The 21,776-nt window shown below is 41.6% G+C and overlaps 1 protein-coding gene across 1 annotated transcript in view; it reads left to right on the top strand.

Annotated features, from left to right (window-relative positions):
* The first annotated feature begins 7,036 nt into the window (after positions 1-7,036).
* Positions 7,037-21,776, top strand: part of mtmr11 (myotubularin related protein 11) — a 41,449-nt gene continuing 26,709 nt past the window's right edge. The window contains exons 1-2 of the mRNA XM_071521992.1: positions 7,037-7,537; positions 15,740-15,809. Of these exons, the coding sequence (XP_071378093.1) occupies positions 7,481-7,537; positions 15,740-15,809 (127 nt within the window). The 5' untranslated portion in view covers positions 7,037-7,480. The remainder of the gene's footprint in view (positions 7,538-15,739; positions 15,810-21,776) is intronic.

Here is a 21,776-nt window from a genome sequence, read left to right as displayed (position 1 = left end):
ATGGATCTTGCCAGGGTTCGAATTTGCTGAGTGGCCTTTTACAGTTAAAGAATAAAGGCTGGGGTGGTCAGCCTCTGAATGGACGAGAGAAAGGCACAACGTGCTCCTTCCCTTTTCAGCTGTGTCACCTCCTGTTGGAAAAGGCGACACCACAGCGTGGCAGAGAGTCGACACGACCGCAGAGAAAACGGGGTGGCTGCTGACGGCCGGGTCACACGTTAGACCATAGAATTAACTAACTGCACTTCTGTTACATTTTGCTGTGGCTCTTATGCAGGCGTTGTGTATGTGTGCGAGTGTGTGTGTGAGCTGCAGGCTCTCCTCCTCGTTATCCGCGTTCAACGCCTTGCTACTGTCTCCTCCTGGTGGAGAGAATGTATATGGCAGGCGCCATACATACACTAACCAATGCACACACACACACACACAAACACACTAATACAGACTCACACTACTACACACACTATGAAGCAAGCACAAACAGATGGCATGAGTGTCTCTACTCCATTTGTGGTACGTGATAATATTTTGATTGGTTAATTGAGGGGTGTTTGATCATTTTGAAGACACATCCAGTTGGGATGAGTTCAGCATTATGCAGATTTTACACTACTGTTACTAGATGCTCGCGTTGTATGTACCTCGGGAAACAGCAGAATTTATCCTTGTCAAGTTGCTTTTTTGTTGGTCGTCATTTGCATAATGCAAATTGAAGCTACCATGCTATGCTAATGAGTAAGCATTCTGTGAGCTGCTGTGGTGCTAATGTTACAGAATGCAACACATAAATCTCCATGCATTCAACACATCTGCTCTACACTGTTAGTGATATCGTTTTGGAAACACAAACATCACCTCAAAATTCAACATTGTGTCCAAACCATATATATTTACTGGATGTTGTCAAGATGTCAACCTTTTGAAGACTAAGAATATTTGATCAGATTATTGACCAGGCGTTGTAGAACAAAGACAGCACTAAGATAGATCCTGTTCCCAGAGCCTGACCCAGAGTATTTACTATGTATGTTGGAATGTTACTGTTTCTCAGTTGGGTCTTCCTCTGTCTGTATCCATGGTTGGTGTTGTGGCATTTCATTATTGTGGCCAACTGAGGCATGCAACACTACGCAACAGAAGTCAAAATGTCACATCCTGCATATTTCTAAACACATTTTGGAGACACCCGTCATCACGGATGACATGCATGGCGTGCTATTATGTTAAATGTTAAATTGTTGAAATCTTTTTTCATACGTTTCTGTTCGTGACAGGCAGAGGTTTAGTCTCCTTGGAGAGGAAGCTAAAGGATTGTTTTTAAGCAACTGACATAACATTGCTAATAGAGCATGGAGGATGTCTCCAGCAGTGACGATTGTCTCCAATTTTTGTTTGCATGCTGCTAAGTGCCGCATGCACTTTTGTTGGATGCTGACACTCAAAAATCACATTCACATTGTATTAACATTTTCTGGTAATAGAATGCTCAATTCTGTTATGAACTGACAAAACCTCTTTACTCTGATGGTTGAGAAATGTGAAACATGTTTCATACAATCTCTTTAGTTGGCCTGTGTCATGATCACACAAATATTACTTCTAAGTTATACCTTCATGGTATCTTGACAAATGGGACACCTTATTGGTATTCGCTCAGTCGCTCAGTTCTACTGAAGGCGGTTTCTCAATTTCAAGCGTTCGTACCTCCAAAACCAGTCGCTTAACCTCTTTCTGCACAAATTCAAGCACTTTCCTGATGTCCATAGACATGTTGTTACTGTTTTTGAAGGGGCCTGACTGTTGTCCTTCGTTCACGTCAGAACTGTAGACACTGCCACCTCCATTCGCAGGAAATCAGGGGCGCAGGCCGGAAGGTTTTCTCTAAAGATTCGGTTACCATAGAGCTACAGCATTTTGGTGCCAGTGTCACCATCTAACTCAGTTTCCTAGTTGCCTTTTTCAGTCTTTGTCCTTGTGGCATCACAATCTTGTTTGTATGTTGTGCAAGATGAACATCAAGTATCCGCTGCTTGCTTTTTTGGCTGCAGTTTCTACTATTATTTCCCCCCCAAAAATTGAACAAATGAAAATTGTTTTCATTTTTTCTGTTACCTTTGAAGCTATTGAACTTATGCCATTATATTTTTCATATTAAGTATTTGATATTGGCTGATGCTCCTTTCATTGAGTCTGCTTTGCTCTAATTTCTAAATTCAGGCTGTATTAATTGTACTTACGTCAAAATAACGAATTGCCATTTGTGATTTTTCCCATATTCCTAATAAGCCATTTTAACTGGTGGGGAATTTATTTTGAGATTCAATAGAAGTAGCTGCTCTACTCCTCTGACTGTATCCACTCTTTGACATCAGTTGATCAGTCTCTTTTAAAGCACAATTGAGTATGCAATTCACTGCCTTGCCCAATGGATGGCACCCTTGTTTTCTTTTTTTAGTCAGTGTTGGAGGTCGTCATGCCCTATAGCAGAACTACAAATAAAAAAGATGATTTACAAGACTACTAATTTGACACTGATTATTTTCCACTTTGCAATAATTGGTCATGAAAGGAGGGCATCTTTTTTGCTGTGCATTTAAAGTAACACTAGGCTTTTAAAGGTAATGGACACTATAAAATGGAACCAACCAATTCCCCCGTCACTGCACCACTATGCTATATCCCAAACAACATTTGCGTGTGCCGTGTTTGTGTGTGTTGACGTGTGTTGATGCACTAATGCTGAATGAATCCACGTTCTAGTATTTCAGCTCAAATAAGACACAGAGTTCCCTTACTGTGGGAAGTTGATGCCTGTCTTTAAAAATGTGTACCTATGTGTACTCTCTTCCTCTCCCATTAATGTAATAATTAGCTTACAACCACACAGGTCCATTTTTGTTTTTTTTTGCAAGGAAATGGATGCCTCACAGAGAACATGTCAAACATTGGACTTTACAGACTGCAAACACTTTTTTTGTATTTAAGAAAAAATTACAGTGAGAGGTTGTATAAATATGTTCAAGTTATTTTTGTAAGCCCAAAGTTTTACAGTGTTTTTAAAAAGGTAAGAATGTATATTGTTGGACACTAAAACAAGTGTGGATGATAAGCTTGTGAGAGGCTGAATTTTGGGGTGGAATCAGTGTTGATCAGAAGGTGACATGTTGGCTGTGGAGGGCGACTCCCGAACCGGCCTCGTTAAAACTCGAGGCTCTCTCGTTTGCAAACTAATTTCCTCATTGCTGACCTGACAAGATACGATTTGAGAATATATATTTATAGTAAGATTTTTTCAGAAGTTTCCTTGTGGAATGTTTAGTTGAGACGATTTAGGATGTTCTTTCTCACATGGCTAATTGTCTAGCAGACTGGCTTTTATTTGTTTGTTTGTTTGTTTGTTTGTTTGTTTGTTTGTTTTTATTTGATTTTTAAGTTTTGTTTACTTTTTTTTCTACAGCCACCAATCCGTGCTATGCTAAAACATGACAGTAATGATCTTGTTGACCCAGCTCGTTTCCACCAAATCAGAACAGAAATGGCTCAGATTTTGTTTTGCGACATACCTGACCCAATATTTTTTTATATATTGTACATCGCTGTCATTTCTGTGGGACAGAATAGTCATCAACGGCAACATTAACACGGGATACTTTGAGTTGCATGGGACTGGAACTGTTGCATGTAAATGGCAATCCATTTTACCAAATTTGTGCATTATTTTGACTTGATTTCAGTTGTCCTGGTATTCTGATCTGTTGTTTTTATTTTTTGTTTTTTATCGTTTTAATGTTTTTTTTTTGAGAGGAGAGCCCTAAGGCTGTGTGACAGTGCAATCTGGATAGAAAGAACATCAGATTTTATGTTAGGTTATTATTATTATAATTATTATTAATTTTCTTTTTTGCACCGTTTGAATAAATTCTCATTGTATTTCAAGAACATTGTTTGTGTTTCTTCACTCTGTCAGTTTCATATAAAAAAAACAACTAGTTTTCTTTCAGGTTCATATAAGCTGCAAACATGTGACCAATGGTATGCTAAAGATTCCATAAAAATATAATTGAAGATCTCCTTAAATAATATACATATTAAATCAATATTAAAATGTCTTAATATACATCCTTTTGCAACAGAAATGCACATAATGATGCAAAAATACACAATAAAATCATTACTGTACAAGTATTTTTGCATCTTTATGTTCCTTTTGTAAAGCCAAAGCACTAGCTGGACGGTGTGAAGTAGCTTGGAATAGGCAACATTTCACAGTTGCTTTATACTCACCCATAACATTAAATGTAACTGTTAATGGGACAGCCGGGTGGCGTAGTGAGACTGTTCTTTCACTAGAAGACTGACAGAAAACATCCGACCTGCTGAAGTGTCTTTGAGAAAGACACTGAACCCCTACCAGCTCCAGAGGTGCTGCTCTGTAGCTGACCTCTGACCTCTGACCTGTGGGGGGGTGGGTGTGCATGAGAAAACAGAATTTCCTCACAGTCATCTATAAAGTATCATGTTATTATCATTATTAAAGTGGAGCTGCATACATATAAAACAAACGTGGATACATTGCAATGAAATAGTAATAAAACTAATCCAGTAGTTTTAAGATAGTAAGAGAATTAGCATCTTTGACAAAGATTTAATTGTTTATATGTATTTGTCATGTGTCATGCCGCATTACCCTAACCTTGTTGCATTATGCATTGCAGAATAACTCCAGCTCAGATGATGCAAGGTCCTGTGTCTGGGGCTGTTTTATGTATTAGAGAAATCGGAGACCCTTATGTAATATTGAACAGTTTCCCATGTGGTAAAAAATCCAGACCTCTCTATTATAGTTCACAAGGACGGCTTCTCCCCACCTGTGCAGCAGGACAGACTTTCGGCTCAGGATTTAGTCAAACTTTCCCTGTTGTCACTGGAAGGAATTTCCTCCGAATCGGCCTCCTGTGTTGTCTGTCTAAAACAGGGCCGCTGGTGGTTTTCTTCCTGGCAGTTTGGATGAGAGAGAAGAGGAGCCGATCCCCATTCAGACCCGCTGAAGGATCACCAAAAGGTACTGTTGAACAAAACAGGGCTGTAAATAGCAAAATAACTCAGTGGTTTTGGTTTGGATGAGGGTTTTTGCAGGTTGGCAACACAAAGAGGCCAAGAGTTGAATGTTGAGTGCAGTGAAAGTGTTGATGTTTTTTGACTGGCTCAGCTAGTCTAATTCAATTTAAACACTCAACACCAATTTGCCTCAATAATGAAAAGCGAAAGCTGCATTTTAGTGTGGCAGGGGGTGATGATATGGTGGTGGGTGGGAAAACGTTCTTTCTATATAAGAGGATCAAGGAGCAAACGAGCACTCATTCATTTTGTTTATATTCATCGTGTGTGCAACAAAAGGTGTTTACTTGGATGTCACTCTACAAACAGGTCATGCGTGCAACGAATGCTTGAGAGAGTCGAGTCAAATTTACACATAAAGCGTTTCTATAACAAACAGGTTTGTCTGGTTTGTAAACAAAGGACACAAATATGGATAAAAGAAGATGGTATAACACAAGGGATAATAAGAATTAGTGCAGCACAAACCTGAGGAAATGAGGAGGAACTGCCATGAGAACATCAAATCTGTCTTTCAACCCAAAAGTTGACTATGTCTGCTACACCAGGTTCCCAAACCTTTACAAGTTGAGGACCCCCCAAATAGATAAGCATTAACCCATGGACCCCCATTTGATAAGATTTGGTCCTTAGGAGTCCCATCTGAGAAGATTTAAACAGGATTTAGTGTCTGTACTGTAGGCAGTGAGGGGTTTTCCTTATACTTTCTCTCATTGTGCCAACTTCTTGTGAGTGAAAAGATAGTGAAATAACAAAGGTGGGGACTTGAGTCACATGACTTGGACTCGAATCAGACTCAAGTCACAATTTGAATTGCTTGAGACTCGACTTGACTTGGGTTCTGGTGACTTGGGACTTGAATTGTACTTTCATGACTTGAAGAGGTTTCTATAGTCTTGACAAAAGATCTTGTGTTTGTGTAAATGACTTAAATTGACGACTGAATTTAAATTCTGTTTTCTGAATTTGTATGGAATGAGTGAATTTACTGAAGTTGAAACTGATTATAGAAATCAAACTCATGATGCTCTTACCAAGTTTTTATCCTATTAAAACCATATTGCATTGAAAAGTCATAGATATTTTGTTTTAGATATTCAATTAACACTGGACTGATTTGTTCTGACTTGGCTTGGTGTTCTATTTAGAATTGAGACTTGACATTAGTCTACTCTAGTCTTGTTTATTTACATAGCCCTTTATCACAGTCAAGTCTCAAAGGGCTTTACATACCATCATATACCATACTACAGTGATTCTCAACCTTTTTCATATCACGGACCCTTAATTTAGTCCACATTAGAGCCACGGACCCCCATTTGATGAGATTTTGTCTCTCTGAGAATATTTATATTGTTTGATATAATTTTTTGTGTTTTGTTTTAGTGTCTGTGTTGTAGGTAGAGAGATAACAGTGAAACTATGATCAAAACAGTAATTTTTCTACATTCTCTAATAGTGTTAACTTCTTGTAAATGAAATAATGGTGAACAATTTATAAATTTGCTGGGGACCCCCTTGAGCCCTCTCAAGGACCCCTGGTGGTCCCCGGACCCCACGTTGAGAACCACTGCCATACTACATACTGTATATACACATCATATACATCCTATACTAGGTTATATACTTACTTAATATACATTGTTTCCTACACAACATACATATTACACATCATATACTACTAATGACATGGATTTTGTAATCTACATTTAGACTTGGGACTTGAGACTGACTTGGGACTCAAAGCAACGTTGAATTGGTCACACCTCTTGTTAAATAATAAAATTTTGGGACCCTCAGACTGGGACTCTCCAGGCGCACTGGCCCTTTAAGAAGCTCCACTGGTGCACTTGGGTGATTTTTTTTTTTTTCTTCTTTCACCAGTGTGTCATTTTCACTATGGCGAGGGAATAAACAAATAGAAAAGCAGCGGGTAGCGGTGAACACATCTCTCCCTTTCAAAGTGACTAACAACTACGCAATTATTAATAGTCCCGGTTTCGGGTTATTTCAGCAGGGTGAGCTGTCGTTTTGTTTTTGTTTTTGTTTTTTTTGGTCGGGACATGGATGCTGTCAGGGGGAATAGCGATGAAAAGAGCGAAAATAGTTTGCCTGTCCACAGTGAACACCTCCGTTGTAGCAGCAGCCGGTGATACAGGCTAGCTCAGTTACTATATTTCTCGTAACGTTACCGTCTTCTTTTAACGGGTTTCTCGGTACAAAAAAAAAAAATATGGAAGGAGGCGATAACCTTGCGTCCCCTCGCTGATAACACAGTACAGTTTTTTTTTTTCCATACAGTTTTTTTTTCTCCCTCCTCTCATATTTTCCCGAGCAACTCGAGAGTCGGCTAGCGTCAAAAATGTTGACAGGATCTAAAACCACGTTCAAAGTGAGGCAGATGCTCCCAGACATTAAGGTAAGTTTAAGCTTAAATTTGGCTGCTACTGTCGGACCTATTGCTGGATAACTTTAACGAGAAGGCTGCTAATTCGTATATATATATATAATATGGGTTTGAATGGGATTATTTATGCAGAAAGATGTTGTTTCTTCTGAGACACAGCCACAGTTAAGCCTACTTTTACGCGTTTGGGTATGAAAGTATAAGCAATTTTCTCCTGTCTCTCTCTCTCTCTTTTTGATGGTCCAGAGCTTCACTGAAGCCCCATATCGTCTCTGTTCAGGCACTTTGGACCAAAATACCTAATCACCATGAGAAATGTCTGAGTTATGATTTGCCAGGTAGTGGAATTAAATGTTATAATAAGTTAATTACCCACCAACAACCCATCATTATATTGCCTTGCCAGTGCTGTTACTCATCAACCCTCCTCATGTGATTAGAAAGCAGGGTGGCCAGGAAGCAAGTAATGATACAGGAAGCAGCTACCATCATTCACTCTGTTCAGCTATAAATGCAGACAGTGAAATTCAGGTGGTTTACAGGCAGACTGGATTAGAAACCTGCGGTCTCTCACCAGAGATCCTTCACAGAGGTTTTTGTCAGTGTGGTCCCTCTCTCACTGGTGTTATTTTTGTGCACAACACAGGATTGCAGGGGAAACTGGGACACATAGGGCTGCTGATTTATTCTGCCCAGACAGTAGGGAGAAAACTAATGTCACCTGTCTTTAAATGGGATCTTTGGCTGCGTGCCTAATTAAGGGCGAGGGAAGAGTTGGTGAATCTTAATCACTTCTCATGGCAGGGGGTCGGCTCGCCTCGGAGGGCGTCTCACTAGTTGTGTGACAAGACAAATGGGGCAGACGGGCAGCATCTCCAGAGAACTGTGCACTGAACAGTTTCGGCCCGTTTCAGCTGCTTTAATTCCTAAAGATTTCAAAGGTCACAAAATGCCGCAATGACTTGCTGTGAAATGTCCAAGACAAAATACCTTGGCTGCTGCATTTCAAAACGCTCCATCAGACACTCTCCAGGTTCAGCAGCACCTGAGAGGATAGAGGCTAGGGCTCATTAGTTTGATAGACAGCACAAAGCGATGTGTACATGTGAAGTCTTTCAGAATTGCCAATTCCTCCGGGCTCTTGGCTCTTGGCTCTCTCTTTGTGTTGCCTGGATTTTTTTTTCCTCCCTGGTTATTTTCAGCAGCCGCAGGGGGAAACGGTAACAGATGCCTCTTTACTCCGCCCTCGGGCGCTGCTTGCATGTGCAGTAGTGGGGGTGATGTGCACAACATCTGGCTGTCGCCATGGAGACAGCAGCGGGGAGGTGCAGGAGTTTTGAATTTGATTACCTCAGAATGAGACGTGCAGGGCTGAAATCATCGCAGCACTGGAATCCCAAGTGTCCTGGTATGAGCAGTGTGTCTGTGCCTAGGATATGGTAATGTGCAGTGGTAGGCTGTATAGATGATATGCATGGGCCACCCACACACTCTCCAGGGTTTCACTTCCATGTGGAGACTGTAGAGAAATGAATCCAATCATAGGCTGAATTGGAACCAGCGGGTTTGCATCTTTCATGTACTGGAGGATGTATACTCCGTACCAACAGTGTAATATTGATGTAGGCTCTGTTGTACGACATAAACTGTGAACCCGAAAGGTATAAAGAAAACTGCAGTAATGCATAAAGGACAAACAAAGATGGTTAAGCCTATAACTTGACAGTATAACCAGGCTCATTCTGGCTTATTCTGGCTGCCCGTATCCCCTTGAGTTCCCTCTATCTGCATCTCTCAGCCGGCTTTGAAGCAGCCAGCATGAAAGGCTCACAGCACAAAGCGCTACAGAAGCGAAAATGCCAGAGGAGGGTTCAGCTGAGCTCCCCTCAGAGTGGCTGGAGATCCCGGCCTGATAGAAGCGGGCCAAAACGGCACAGACACCCACACCCGCTCCCACAGGACCCAGACGTCACGTTCACTACCGGCCGCTGAGCTGCCGGAGCTTCCCACACTGAAACTGAACACAACAATGGGCTCTTTTTCGACGCCAGAGCGGATTTATGTCCCTTTTTTAGAGGGTGTATCGATCTGGCATTTGGTGATAATTAACCAGCAGCACTATTCACTATAGAGAAAGGGCTTGGTCTCAGGGGGCCAGGTCGTTTGTCTGTTTCGAGTGTATGAAATGGCTTTGACAACTCCGCCTGTGGGAACTGAGCTGTCAGAGTGAGTGACTGTCGAAACACAAACAGCATTTCAAAGTCTATTATGAGCCACAGATTTACATGTTGGCTATTTTTGCTGACACTCTCACCTAGACTGACTTAGCAGGTGAGGGATTCAGAGTTGTACTGGGCGATAATGCAATCTTATCGTTTATAGTCTTTCAGTGGAATCATATTGTGGTGATATGGTGATTTTGGGATATCGTAACGCACAATTCTGCTGTCTAAATTGGTGATAACAAGCAAATGTTATTTAAAAACTAAGAAAAAATGAGGTTTTTGATTATTTAACGTGATTTCGAAAACAAATGATTGTGATATTGATTTCAATCATATCGCCCAGCCCTACTTCAGAGTCATAAATGTGCGCCGAACACCAAGAGGAGACTTTGAAAGGACACAGCTGCATAAATCTACATATATACATAGACTGTACTGTACACAGTGACATGAAATATTGTTTCTCCAGGCTCAAGATGCAACAAAGATGTAGTAAAAATAACAAGACAAGTTAGCAAGACTCAGATAAATGAACATACAGTAATAAATACCCAAACGTACATGCCGTCACACATACCAACATCATACATCAAGTCCATTATACTCGGCGTCAGGGAAAACTGTCTGTAAACTGTCAGAGACTGTCTAAAAACGATCTATCTAAAAAATCGCTGTGGTGGGCATCAAACTTGTGACCGTTTAGTTACAGAATTGTCTCTCTAACCACTAGGCTTCCCTGCTGCGCTTTTTTAAAACAAGAAAGTCAGTGACAAATATTTCTGGGCTCCACTGACAGGCAATGTACTGTCTGATGAAAACTTGCCATCAAGCCACGTAGTGTGTGGATGCGTGCCTGTGCACGCTAATGGAAACAGTTCAGTACAGTTCCAGTTGCATTGCACTGATTTCCTTTTTTTGGATACTGCCATTACTGTTTTACCCTCTGTTTAAACTACAAGCCTGACGTCCGTCAAAGCCTCACACACCTTTTCGCTTTGCCTCAGTTGACCTTTGAAGCCTTCCTGTGCTGACATCATACTATAGTGCATCATGGACTGCACAAACATCAGCTTCATTCTCTGTCTCCACTGTACAAACAGACATTAAGGGGGAAGGGCTAATGAACATGCAAATATGTTTAAGAGACATGAATTGAAAATCACTCAGAAGGGATATCATTAAAACAGCCAGTTAATTATTCGTTTGTTGCGGGCCAAGTCTAGACCGACGCTGTTATGATGAAGGATGGCAAACAGAGCAGGCACTGCTGTATATATTCCCTTGTCAAGCATTCAGAATGGATAAGAAATTACAGTAGGGGGAGTTATGCTAATTGCCGCAGGCTATTCAGGAAAAGAGGGTTAAAAGCTGCATGTCCGCAATGGAGAGATCCAATAATTTTCACATTAAACTTTAACCATAAGAATTCCCAATTCATGAAACATTGATAATTTTCCCTCATATGTCTGAATCCGTTTGCATCCTGTGTTTTGCGTATATTAAGGCTGAAATGCAGCCCGTGCTGGTATTCAAGCCAATTATGGTATTTTTTATGCAGGTAGTATCTAGTTAGTAGTATATTTCCACTGAGTACCTCATTCCATTGTGAACTGTTGATTACATTCAGGCCTTTTTTTGTTTTGGCCCTTGGGGTTTTGCTCTCAGTGCATGAATCTATTTGATGTAAGGTCTACTGTTTCTATTCCAGCAAATGTGTTACATCATTACTTTGCTTTCAAAGGAAAGAGAAGGAATGAAGACCAAAGCCACAGGTCTTGGCAATCCAAAAATACGGTTTAGGGTTTCAGTCCATCTTTTGTCTATAGAAAAATGTGCATTTCAGAAGTAGCTGTGAATGGGATAAGGGGGGAAACACTTCAAAGTGAGCCCATGTTTAGCAAAACTACCTCATATCCTTATTTGTTTTCAAAGCCGCTTCAATATGCCATTTGACTTTACCCATTCATGTGAGGAAATGAGCAGCACAACACAAATAAACAGGCTGTGAACAGTACAGCAAACAGCAGCTAAAAGCGTACATGTATTTTACAAGTCCCAAGGAGAGCATAACTCACTAACTAGCTACCAAAACAGGCTCATTCTTGTCCGTCCTAACAACGGAACAGACTAAATACCCACAATGATATTGGCTTATGTGGTTCTGGGACGGCACTGCAAAAATATGTCCCTCTTTTCAAGTAATTCAATCTGGTTTGGAGCTGGAAATCATATTCCTGAAACAAGTGTAAGAAAAAAATCCGAAGGGAAGAGAATTTTTGTTTTTTATGCAATTCAACTTGTTTACAGGATTTCAAAACAGGTGGCGTTATCAGAACAGGGGATCGGCCTAATTTTAAGATATTGCCTCGAGAAAATTGGTTAAAAGCTGAATTGTACTGATTTTATCACACCCCATTGGCAGTGTTTTTGCTCGTTCCAGGTAAAATAATATTTTAAGACGTAGCCTAATAAGAGATCACATTATGAGATTAAGATGCAACGTGAGTTTACAATTTCTGCTAGTGTGCTGCCCATGAAACCCATGTTCATGCTCTCTGCTCTGAGCTTGGCCTATTTCTTGGGGAAAAGAGAGGTATGTTCCAGACCCAGGAACACGCACGCTTAACTGCAGAAGTCTGGCCGCAGTAGCGAGGGGAAGCCATGAGCAATGGAAACTGCAATAGGCCTTGGCGGCGTTCCCCCGAGGGAGGGGGGATGATGGGGGAGGAGGAGGAGGAGGAGGGCAAAAGTGGGGCAGAGTATAGAGAGAGAGAGAGGCAGCACGGGGGGAGAAAGAGGCAGTGAAAGTGATAGAGCGGTGTTGCGCCGACGCCACACAATGAAGCAAAAGTCAAATAGTGAAACCTCAGCAGAAATGTGGTTCTTCGGTGCTGTGTGACTCAGTGAGGTTTGGGGACAGTCTCTCTTTGGCCTCAAGTAGTTTTAAAGATTTAGTCTAGACATTATCTCACTCCCACGTTCCTTATCTCTCTTGCCTGGCTGCTTGTTTTACCTGCGGAGTGTGAGACAAGTCGTAACAGCTGATTTAATGTCTTGGAGGAATGCCTGCGAGAGTCACAGCTAAATGCGTCTAGATCGTTATACTCCGTCCTACTTATTGAGTTCATAAATCTAACGTTCACTAACTCAACTGAGGTACCGCCACTTCTCTCACACTTATACACAGCCCAACTTACAGCGGAGTGACGGTAGTACTTCAGCTGCTATCTCTCAGTGTTATCTAGTGTGTTCACTTACCACTCAAGGCCCTGAGGCACACGTTTGTCAGTCTTGGCAGCTTTCAGAGGACAGATCCAAGGAACTTGACTTATCAAAGGAATAACAAAACAAGATCTGAATAGCCTCTGATGTTCTGAAAAGGGGGATGAGGAATTCAGCTGTGGGTTTTCTGTGGGTGTTGACGGAGAGAAGGAGGGAAAGCATGAGACGTTTAAAGCCAGATGGAAATAAAATGAACAATGCTCTGGCAAGCAGAAACTAAGTCTTGTAAAATTTTAGTGTCCTGCCTTATAATTTGAAAAAAAAAAAGGCTTGTTTTTCACCAACAAAATTGCTAACTCAGTTCATGGGGCCTTTTCATTTGGTCAGTAAAATTGTTGGAACTATAACCCTATCCTGAACGTCTTGGAATAAACACAGCCTAATGTCTTGGAAATTTATGATTTGAGGGAAAACTGCAAAGCTAGGATTGGCTAAATCCAGTAGTTTTATTACAGACTTTGGATTTGGCAGCTCAAACCATTTCATCGCGAGATATTAAGCCAGATAGGACATTTAGAAAATTGCCCAGAAAGCGTCATTTGAGAAATCTCATATCCTCAGAGTGCAAGAATCATTTGGATTGAGTAAAACCTCAGGATCGGTTTTATTGCTTTATTCGTGGATTACTTGGCCCTGGTTTACATATGAAAAAAACAGTGTACAAAGTCACTTACATTTAGAACTGGTGGAAATCTTAACAGAATTGTGTTGGTCAACAACTCAAAAATTAGAATTGGTGTATTTATTTGCTTCATAAAAATGGCATTACACCAAAATGTTATGGAAAATAAAAGATCTAAGACCTAAGTTGACAGATATGTGAAAAAAATTATTTGCTCTCCAAAGCGTGCTAATGTGGCATCAAGCTAGAAGCAAACTGCAGAGTCTGCAGGTCTCTTTTATGGAACGGCCGGACACTTTCACATACAAAGAAAACAACCAGCTATGAATGAGTGTGATTTTACTAGCTTTTCAAGGAGCAAAGGTCGTCTTTGTTTAAATGTTGCCTGGTTTTTCATGTAGAGGGCACAGGCTTTGACGCTCAGGTTTTCATTAGCATGCTGCTAACACAGAGTTCACCACACTGCTAAATTGTTAGCATAACACAGGTCACTGAGTGGATCCATTGTTATTGTTCACACATCCTTGCTGACTCGAAGAAACGGCAGTATTGTGTGATAAAGCCGGTGCCTAAAATGAAACATAATGATGAATAGTTTCATTGTGGGCCAAAAAGAATTGCTGAGAGAGTAGTTTGAGTCTCTATAATGTACAGTTTTCTTCGTCGACTCAAGGCCGTTTCTCTATTTCTGTACTAGGCTAAAGCTTGTTCGCCACCTGTATAATCATATCCTACTTTCACGGTGCACGTCCTGGCATATTATGTGATTCCCAGCCGATAAATGTAAATGGTTTTTCAGTGGGGGGTAGTAGCAAAGCTAAGTGGATCCATATGTGCTAGTAAGCTAGCAGTCTGGTTATAGTAACCTCTGCGGTTCTGTGGGATTGGATTCTGCCTGCAGAACAGACTGAAGTACTTGAGACTTCATGGCTATCGTAGAGAGAGCAGAAAGGAACAGCAACATGGAAACTAAGAATCACGGAGCATTGTGCGGTTGGCTTTGTCTGTGGGAATTGGGCCCACTGAGAAGAACTAGACTTTGATGAGAGAAGCAGGCTGAGCCAATGGATGAATATGATCAACAAGACCAGATGTGACAGATATGGCTTTCACCCTGTACTAATTTGTTGTTTAGTCTGTTTTTGGCATAAACAATCTGAGGTGCTTGTGGCATAGATGAGAAACAGTACATTACTCATTTCAAAAGAACGCTGCTTTCGGGGTAATCCAGGTACTTGCAAGGTTCAACGAATGGTGCGTTCGTGTGCTGGTGGGAAGGTCCGACATCCGGGACTTTAAAGTCGGCTACTAAACGCCGTTGCATTCATGCGCTATTATTTCGGACCATCAAACCCAAAAGACAGAAAATAAACAAACACAGATGTCTTGCAGTCTAACAAGCTAATCTGACAAACTTTATTCAAACAAATGTTATGTTATTCTGGCTAACAACAAACTTGCAATAAAGGTGCATGTGTATGTGTTTTCTTACTGTTGACTGAAACAAAACTGTAGCAAAGTTTAGTAGGAAATTTGCTAATAGCCTATATCCGATAGCACTCACAAGTATTATTGGCCCACCAAAGGTTTCTTCCATTTTCTTTTACTTTATACGTTTTTCCTTGTCTTCACTGAGGGATCTAAGGTTGGTGGTTCCAGGTCGGCTAGGTTTGGCTAAGTTTTCAACATGCTATTTTGTGTCTTGTGCTTTGTTCCTTGTGTTTTATTTTGTTGCGTACTGCATCACATCATTTTGTTTTGTGATTGATTGTTGATTAGTCAGATCTAGGTAGGCTCATTCTCTCCTTCAAATAAACTTGACTTGAGAAGTGCTGCAGCCAGCCTGTGTCTATTTCTGTTAACTTAGCATTATAAAGTTGGTAATTTTTAGTGTTTTACTGTCTACAAAAGTTAACCTGGCTACTTCATACTGCGTACTATCAGCAGTATGTAATTTGCCTTGAAGTACTGGACTCCTCCTGTCTTCTAACATACTGTATGGTAACGTGATATTTAAAATGGGGAAATTAATTTTGTAAGAAGAGGAATTACACAATGCTCACTTCAACTCTGTTTCCCTCACAGGAGAGGATGCTGAGTCAGACTGGTCTAAACGCCAGGAGTCGAGACATGTTTGGACTACGCTGCCTACCAGGTAAGAAAACACTTAGGCTGTTCTTGGTGGAGCTAATGCTTGGTGTCATGTATGAAGGTTTTTAAAATTCCTGGTAAAATATCAATGGCATAGTTTTTAATTGCTCTTATTATAAAGAATGGCACCACCAATCACTGTTTTTTAAAAATTTTTTCACTTCCTAAATTTCTGTTGAGAAATCTACGCACTTTGGCCTTTTATTGACTAGTACCGATTCCAGCCAATCGGTAGACACAACAAACTCAATTACCATCGACCCCAACAATGGATGCACCTGTCCAAGTGTTGCTTTTTGAGACATTTATTCCTGTAGTTTTTAAAATATAAGAAAAGAATAAGAGAACTGGGAAGCTTTGAATGGCTATAATCCATTTTGCACTTGCCAGGCGGAACTATTGTTCATGACTGTGAAATGTTCATCTGCGGTCGACAGCCGACAAGGTTGTTGACTGTCCACACATCGACCAAGTTCCCCTGGTTGATGTTGTTGTTGAAAATGTTGCTCGCAGTGTGGAACCACAGTAAGTAAGTGGTTCAGTCTCAGCGTAGAACTGTGACTAGTAGAGTGGCACAAGTAATCACAAAAAAAATCTAAATCGCAATATGAACTTCTGTAATTTCCAGATCGTAGACTGAGGCTGCGTCCAAAATGGATTTCTAAACAAGTGAAGAGCTCTGGGTAATCTTTGGTCCATGAATCAAGTACAATATTGGTGAAAATCTTTCATCATACTCAAACTCAGCTAATTCTGTACACTGACATCTATTATTTTTAACAGCATCACTTTTTTTTTAAAAACAATTTTAAAGAACATTTATGACAAGAAAAACTTTTGATGATATGAATTGCAGTTTAAATCGCAATTGCAATATTCTGTCAATCGCCATTAGATTTTTTGTTAAGGTCTCCATGAAATGAACTCCCATTACTTTTTACTGCCTGGAAAACAGAGTCTCTTTCATGGTGACCTCATGCTGCACTAGTATACATTTCTAACCAATAAAACCATCAGATTTTTGAACAATCTCGCCCCCTGTACCCCTCCCATCAAATAGAATTGCCTTTCTCTCCCTGACTCATATTTCATTGGTTAAGACTTTTGAATGATCCCTCCCTGCATTATGTCCCGCCCCCACACATCCTGTTTCAACAGGAAATGCATCAAATCAAGTAAAGATTTCATGGGGTCTTTAATATCTTTCAGCCCTAGTGATTATGTGCCTTTTGTGCCTCTAACACTAAACCTTTTCTGTAGAGCTTTGGGCACTACGAGAAATTCTGCCGCCTCTGACAAGATGTGACTCTGGTTCCTCCCCATGTGTCTAACCTAGCAGCATCGCCTCCAGCTTGGGTCGCCCTGAAACCACTCTCCCCCCTTATCCCCAACTAGTAATACCCCTGCTGCAGGGAGAGTTTAACATGCTAGGTTCACCAAAGGTTAGCCTTCTTAGCGTAAATGGTAATCTGCAGCCTGCGTGAGAACAGTGGGAGGACAGTGTGTTATTAGTGCACCAGATAGAGAAAGGCTGCTGCTATTCTCTGTAACGTAGGCTGGGCCCTCAGCACGGCCCTGGTCATATTCTTGTGTCAGCAACACACTGCGGCAGGAGATTTACACAAGAATACCGAGGGCCCCGACCCGAGACAAGCTAATCTTTAACGTCGCATATCAGCAGTTATTCACAGCACTCTCCACCAGAGCCAGAGTGTTAGATTATGTGCAGAAGTGTGTGTGTGTGTGTTTTGGTGGAGGATTGAAGGGGGGGGTGGGGATGCTTTCTTGACCCTTTTCACTTTCAGCTCACCTCCACTTTGTGGCTGCTCTCTCTCTCTCTCCCTCTCTCTCTCTCTCTCTCTCTCTCTCTCTCACACACACACACACACACACACACACACACACACACACACACACACACACACACACACACACACGCGCTTCCTTCCCCACTTCATTCACTTACCCAGTCTAATTTTCTTTCCAGCAGTGTGTTTTTATCGAATACTTTCCAGGCTCTGCTGGACCTTGACAAGGCACACAGAGATCCTATTCTTAGCTGTCGACATTTCACTGTGAAATGTCGACTGTCTTTATTTCTCTTCTTTTTCCCTGCTGGCTTTCAGTTCCATCTGCATTACTGTTCTGTTGCCTCTCTTTCTCTCTCTCTGTATCTCTCTCTTTCCCCACTCCATTCCTGGCAGATTAGAAACACAGCTGTCCATGAGAACCTGTATTATATTATGCCAGAGAAGAAGACAGATGTGTATCAGTGGCACTGTCTTGCTCTCTCAGAATCCTCGTTCTCTTTTTCCATTGAGACTTATAGTCGATCCTGTGTGAGATAAAATGCATATTTATTAGTCTGCTGTTTCGTCAGATGTTGGGAAGTTGGACTCTGATTTCGTGCCTCTGTGCACGTTCTGCAGAATAAGTGTTGACACAATTTGTGAGAACATGTTCACTTTCACACACACAATGGAGTGGCAAGTCAGTATTACAGCACTGAGGGAAAGGGCTCACATTGCAGTACCTGTGGACTCTCTCTCTCCCACACACAAATACACACATATGCACACACATGCACACACTCTTTAAAAAGGATGTGTGATGTGTCTACTCCGGGACAACACACATTTGTATAGGCCTGTATATTGACACCCAACTGTGTGCTGTCCCAAACTAGATGGCAAGATGCTTTGATACCGACCATTTTAAGACACAAAGAATCAAAAACACACGTGTTCAGAAACAGTTCCCCGTTCTCCCGGTGTGTACGGACGCTGCTCGGCGTTCACCGCGTTCTCAGGTGACACCGGGACACAGGACCGCAGAAACCGAGCCGGGCTGCAGGAGGGCCAACGGGTCAGGGCAGCGCAAACAGCCATAGGTAGATCATGTACCTTTTGAATGCGGTGGGTGGGGGATGGGGGGTATACTGTCCGTCCGCACACAATGCCAAGTGGTCAGGACCCCCTTCGGAGCAACTTCACAATCCGCCTTTCTCCGCAGTCTTATGTTACCGCAGGATTTAAAGGCTGTCAGTCAGCTGTTAGCCTTGCTGAGTGACGGACAAGAGACCAGAGCGTCGATATGGACTTAGGTTTCGATTTTGACTGTCAAAGCGGTGTTGAGTTCTCTTTCCCTTTTATGATTTTGTATGGATTTTAAGGCTGTGGAAATGTGCAGTCCACACAGTCGCTCAGATATTCTGCAGAGGGAATCGTCCCACTGTATTTGAATGCACCGTCCAAAGATTCATGGCTCAGCATCAGTGATTTGAACAAGTGCATTGCAAAAAATGTCCATCTTAGAAGTTATTTGACCATAAAATCTTAAAAATCTGCCAACAGTCAGATCATTTCAGTAATTTCCAGTTTCATTTCCAGCTGCATCTTGAAATAATTTGAGTGATTTACCTTATTTTTAGATATTTTCCATTGAAACGTGTCGAGTAGCATGGGGGGGGGACTGTCTCACCCCATTTGCAGATTTGTTTTTTCACATGCTTTAAGAAAAATACAATTTTAAGACAAAATACAAGATTAAATGACTTGAGACGGACATTTTTTTTTTTTGCAGTGTATAGTCCATGACTTGACCAAACATTACCTCTTCTCGGTCTCCGCTCTCCCTCCTGATGGGTTGAGGAGAGCAGAAACCTTCAGCTCTGCACGCATCCCAGATGAAAATGAGAAACAAATGTGGATGAAAACAAATAAAATGGAGCCGGAGAGCATGTGGTTCGGCTCACGCTCAGCTGTATTTGCTCGGGCTGATCCTTCGGGTCGCTGCCTCCTCATTTCCAACAGTCACTGATCACAACATCAATAGAAGAAACTGAAACATTAAAGGGGGAAACTCAAATTCAAACTTGTATATTCACACGAATAAATACTATATTTATGTTTCAGTTTAAAGTTATTGTATTTACATTGTCTACGGCTAACATATTACAGCTGGACTTGGCCTTCATAGGCACCCATGCTTACACAGCTTCTTGAATCCTCCCAGTGAACCACATTTGCCCTATTTGAATATGACATGACCTTATGATTTCTCTACTCAGAGCTGTTTTGCATAATTTGAATTGGGGCAGCTACTGTCTGACAGTCAGGGTCCTATATTGTGGCTGCATGTGAGAACTTACCCTTCAAATTAATTCAAGAACCAGCAGCATTTTACTTTGCAATGGCTGCATTTCAGTGCATTGACTTGTGTATTAAAGCTGCAATATGCAGCTTTACGCCTTGATGCCAGACGTGCCTGGTTAGTTCCACCCTCCTCCTCCTCAGTCGCCCGAACACTTGTCACTCATCTTGATGAACTGTCTACCTTGAAATGGCATCTAGCCTGAGGTTGAGGTAACCGACGTGTGTAAAGCCACCACAGGCATTGAAGAAGCAGACAGCAAACGCAGGGAATGCGTTGTTCACCTGTGTTTTCAACAGGCCTTGTCTGCATGTCTACCATTGTTGTCACTGGTTGCACCCACAACAAAAGGTCTATGCCCAAAAATGTCCTGAACATCAAAAAGCCAATTTCAAGCAAATGTGGGAAATTAGGAAGGTACACACAGGGTCACATGCAGATGCAGACTGTTAATGTATAATATATCCTATTTCGTTATTGTTATTTTAATGTAAAAGTTACATATAGTAGCTTTAATCTATAGAAAAGTATTGTAAGTACACAATAATGCTGGGTTAGCACAGCGTACGTTGTTGCACCTTGGGTCTGGAGCTCTTCAGGAAGAACATAAAACAGTTTATGGCCTTAAGAGACGACTGTCTTGTAAACGCCTCTGCTTGTCCAGCTGACTCATGCTGTGTTGAACTACCTGCTAGCACAAATTCTCCGTAAGTCTCATCAAACAGTGCAAATAGGTCCAGAAGCCTCCGTTCCCTGTCTACCTCCTCCTGTCCCGTTCAGCTGCCCCATCTACAGGCTGCGACACCCGAGGAATGTTTCTGGCTCTGTTGCACCCTGGGGAGACATTAAAACGAAGCATGCAAAGCCACAGATTGTCCTTGGAGAAACAAGCTCACAAGGGTTCACTTGTGTTCTGCACTAAGCATCTTAAGACTCTGTAGCTAGATTGTGTGTGGTCGAGTTTTAATTGATAAGCTAGAGTTTTCTCGCTCTGGTTTTTGAGGCTGAGGTTGGCGTAAGAGTAATCACTGGGCACACCCAACTCCTGGAAGATTACGTTGTTTCTTTTGCAAGACTTTAACTTAAACCTCTCCCTCTCTACTTCTTGTGCAATCGGCAAATTATGGTGTTGGAAGCAAAGGCTGTGATTGCAACCATACTTCCTCTTTCTCTCACAGCATAAACAAGCGTTTCATGTATAAAATTCGTTTCCTGTTTGTGCGTTGGGATCCCCCAAAACATTCGTCTCAGTGAGAGTGGAAAGTGGCAGTCTGCTGGGATTCAGCTCTACTCCAAACCTGGAATTGAATACTGCTGTCATTTTCAATTAAAGGACCTTACTAGTTCCTTCAACATTTGCTGGGAAGGAATTTTGTGTTTCCTTAGAATGTTATTTTAGTTTTGAGGAACCGTCAGTATTTCCCCGAGTCTATTTCATGGTATTATGAGTGGATATGAAAACATTTGCCTTGCCATGCGTCTGGCTACACACTTCTCTTGTCGGGGACAAAAAAGCCATTTTCTCCACCTCCGCTCTATCCCGGACTCTGTTGCCATGGCAACCCCCTGTCTAGCTGGCAAAGGCTTTGTATTCCTGCGGGAGACCGTTACAAATGTGCTGTCTCATTGCTGTGTGTGTGTGTGTGTGTGTGTGTGTGTTTGTGCGTGCGTGTGTATGTGCACATGCTTCGGTGCATTTTTTTTTTTTCCTTGAGAATGTTTATGCACATCTGTGTTTGTGTGTGAGAGATTTTTCCGGGTGGAAAGGTTTGTTTTTGGAAGCATTGTCCTGGAATTCAGGACGCCTCTTCAACTTTCC

This window comes from Centroberyx affinis, unplaced genomic scaffold (genome assembly GCF_046629955.1).
Source record: "Centroberyx affinis isolate AG114_WGS23_722 - 3 ecotype Tasmania unplaced genomic scaffold, CSIRO-AGI_Caff_v1 ptg000948l_1, whole genome shotgun sequence".
Classification (NCBI taxonomy): Eukaryota; Metazoa; Chordata; class Actinopteri; order Beryciformes; family Berycidae; genus Centroberyx; species Centroberyx affinis.
Note: the sequence above shows the minus strand (reverse complement) of the source record. Positions and strands in the feature narration are given on the sequence as shown.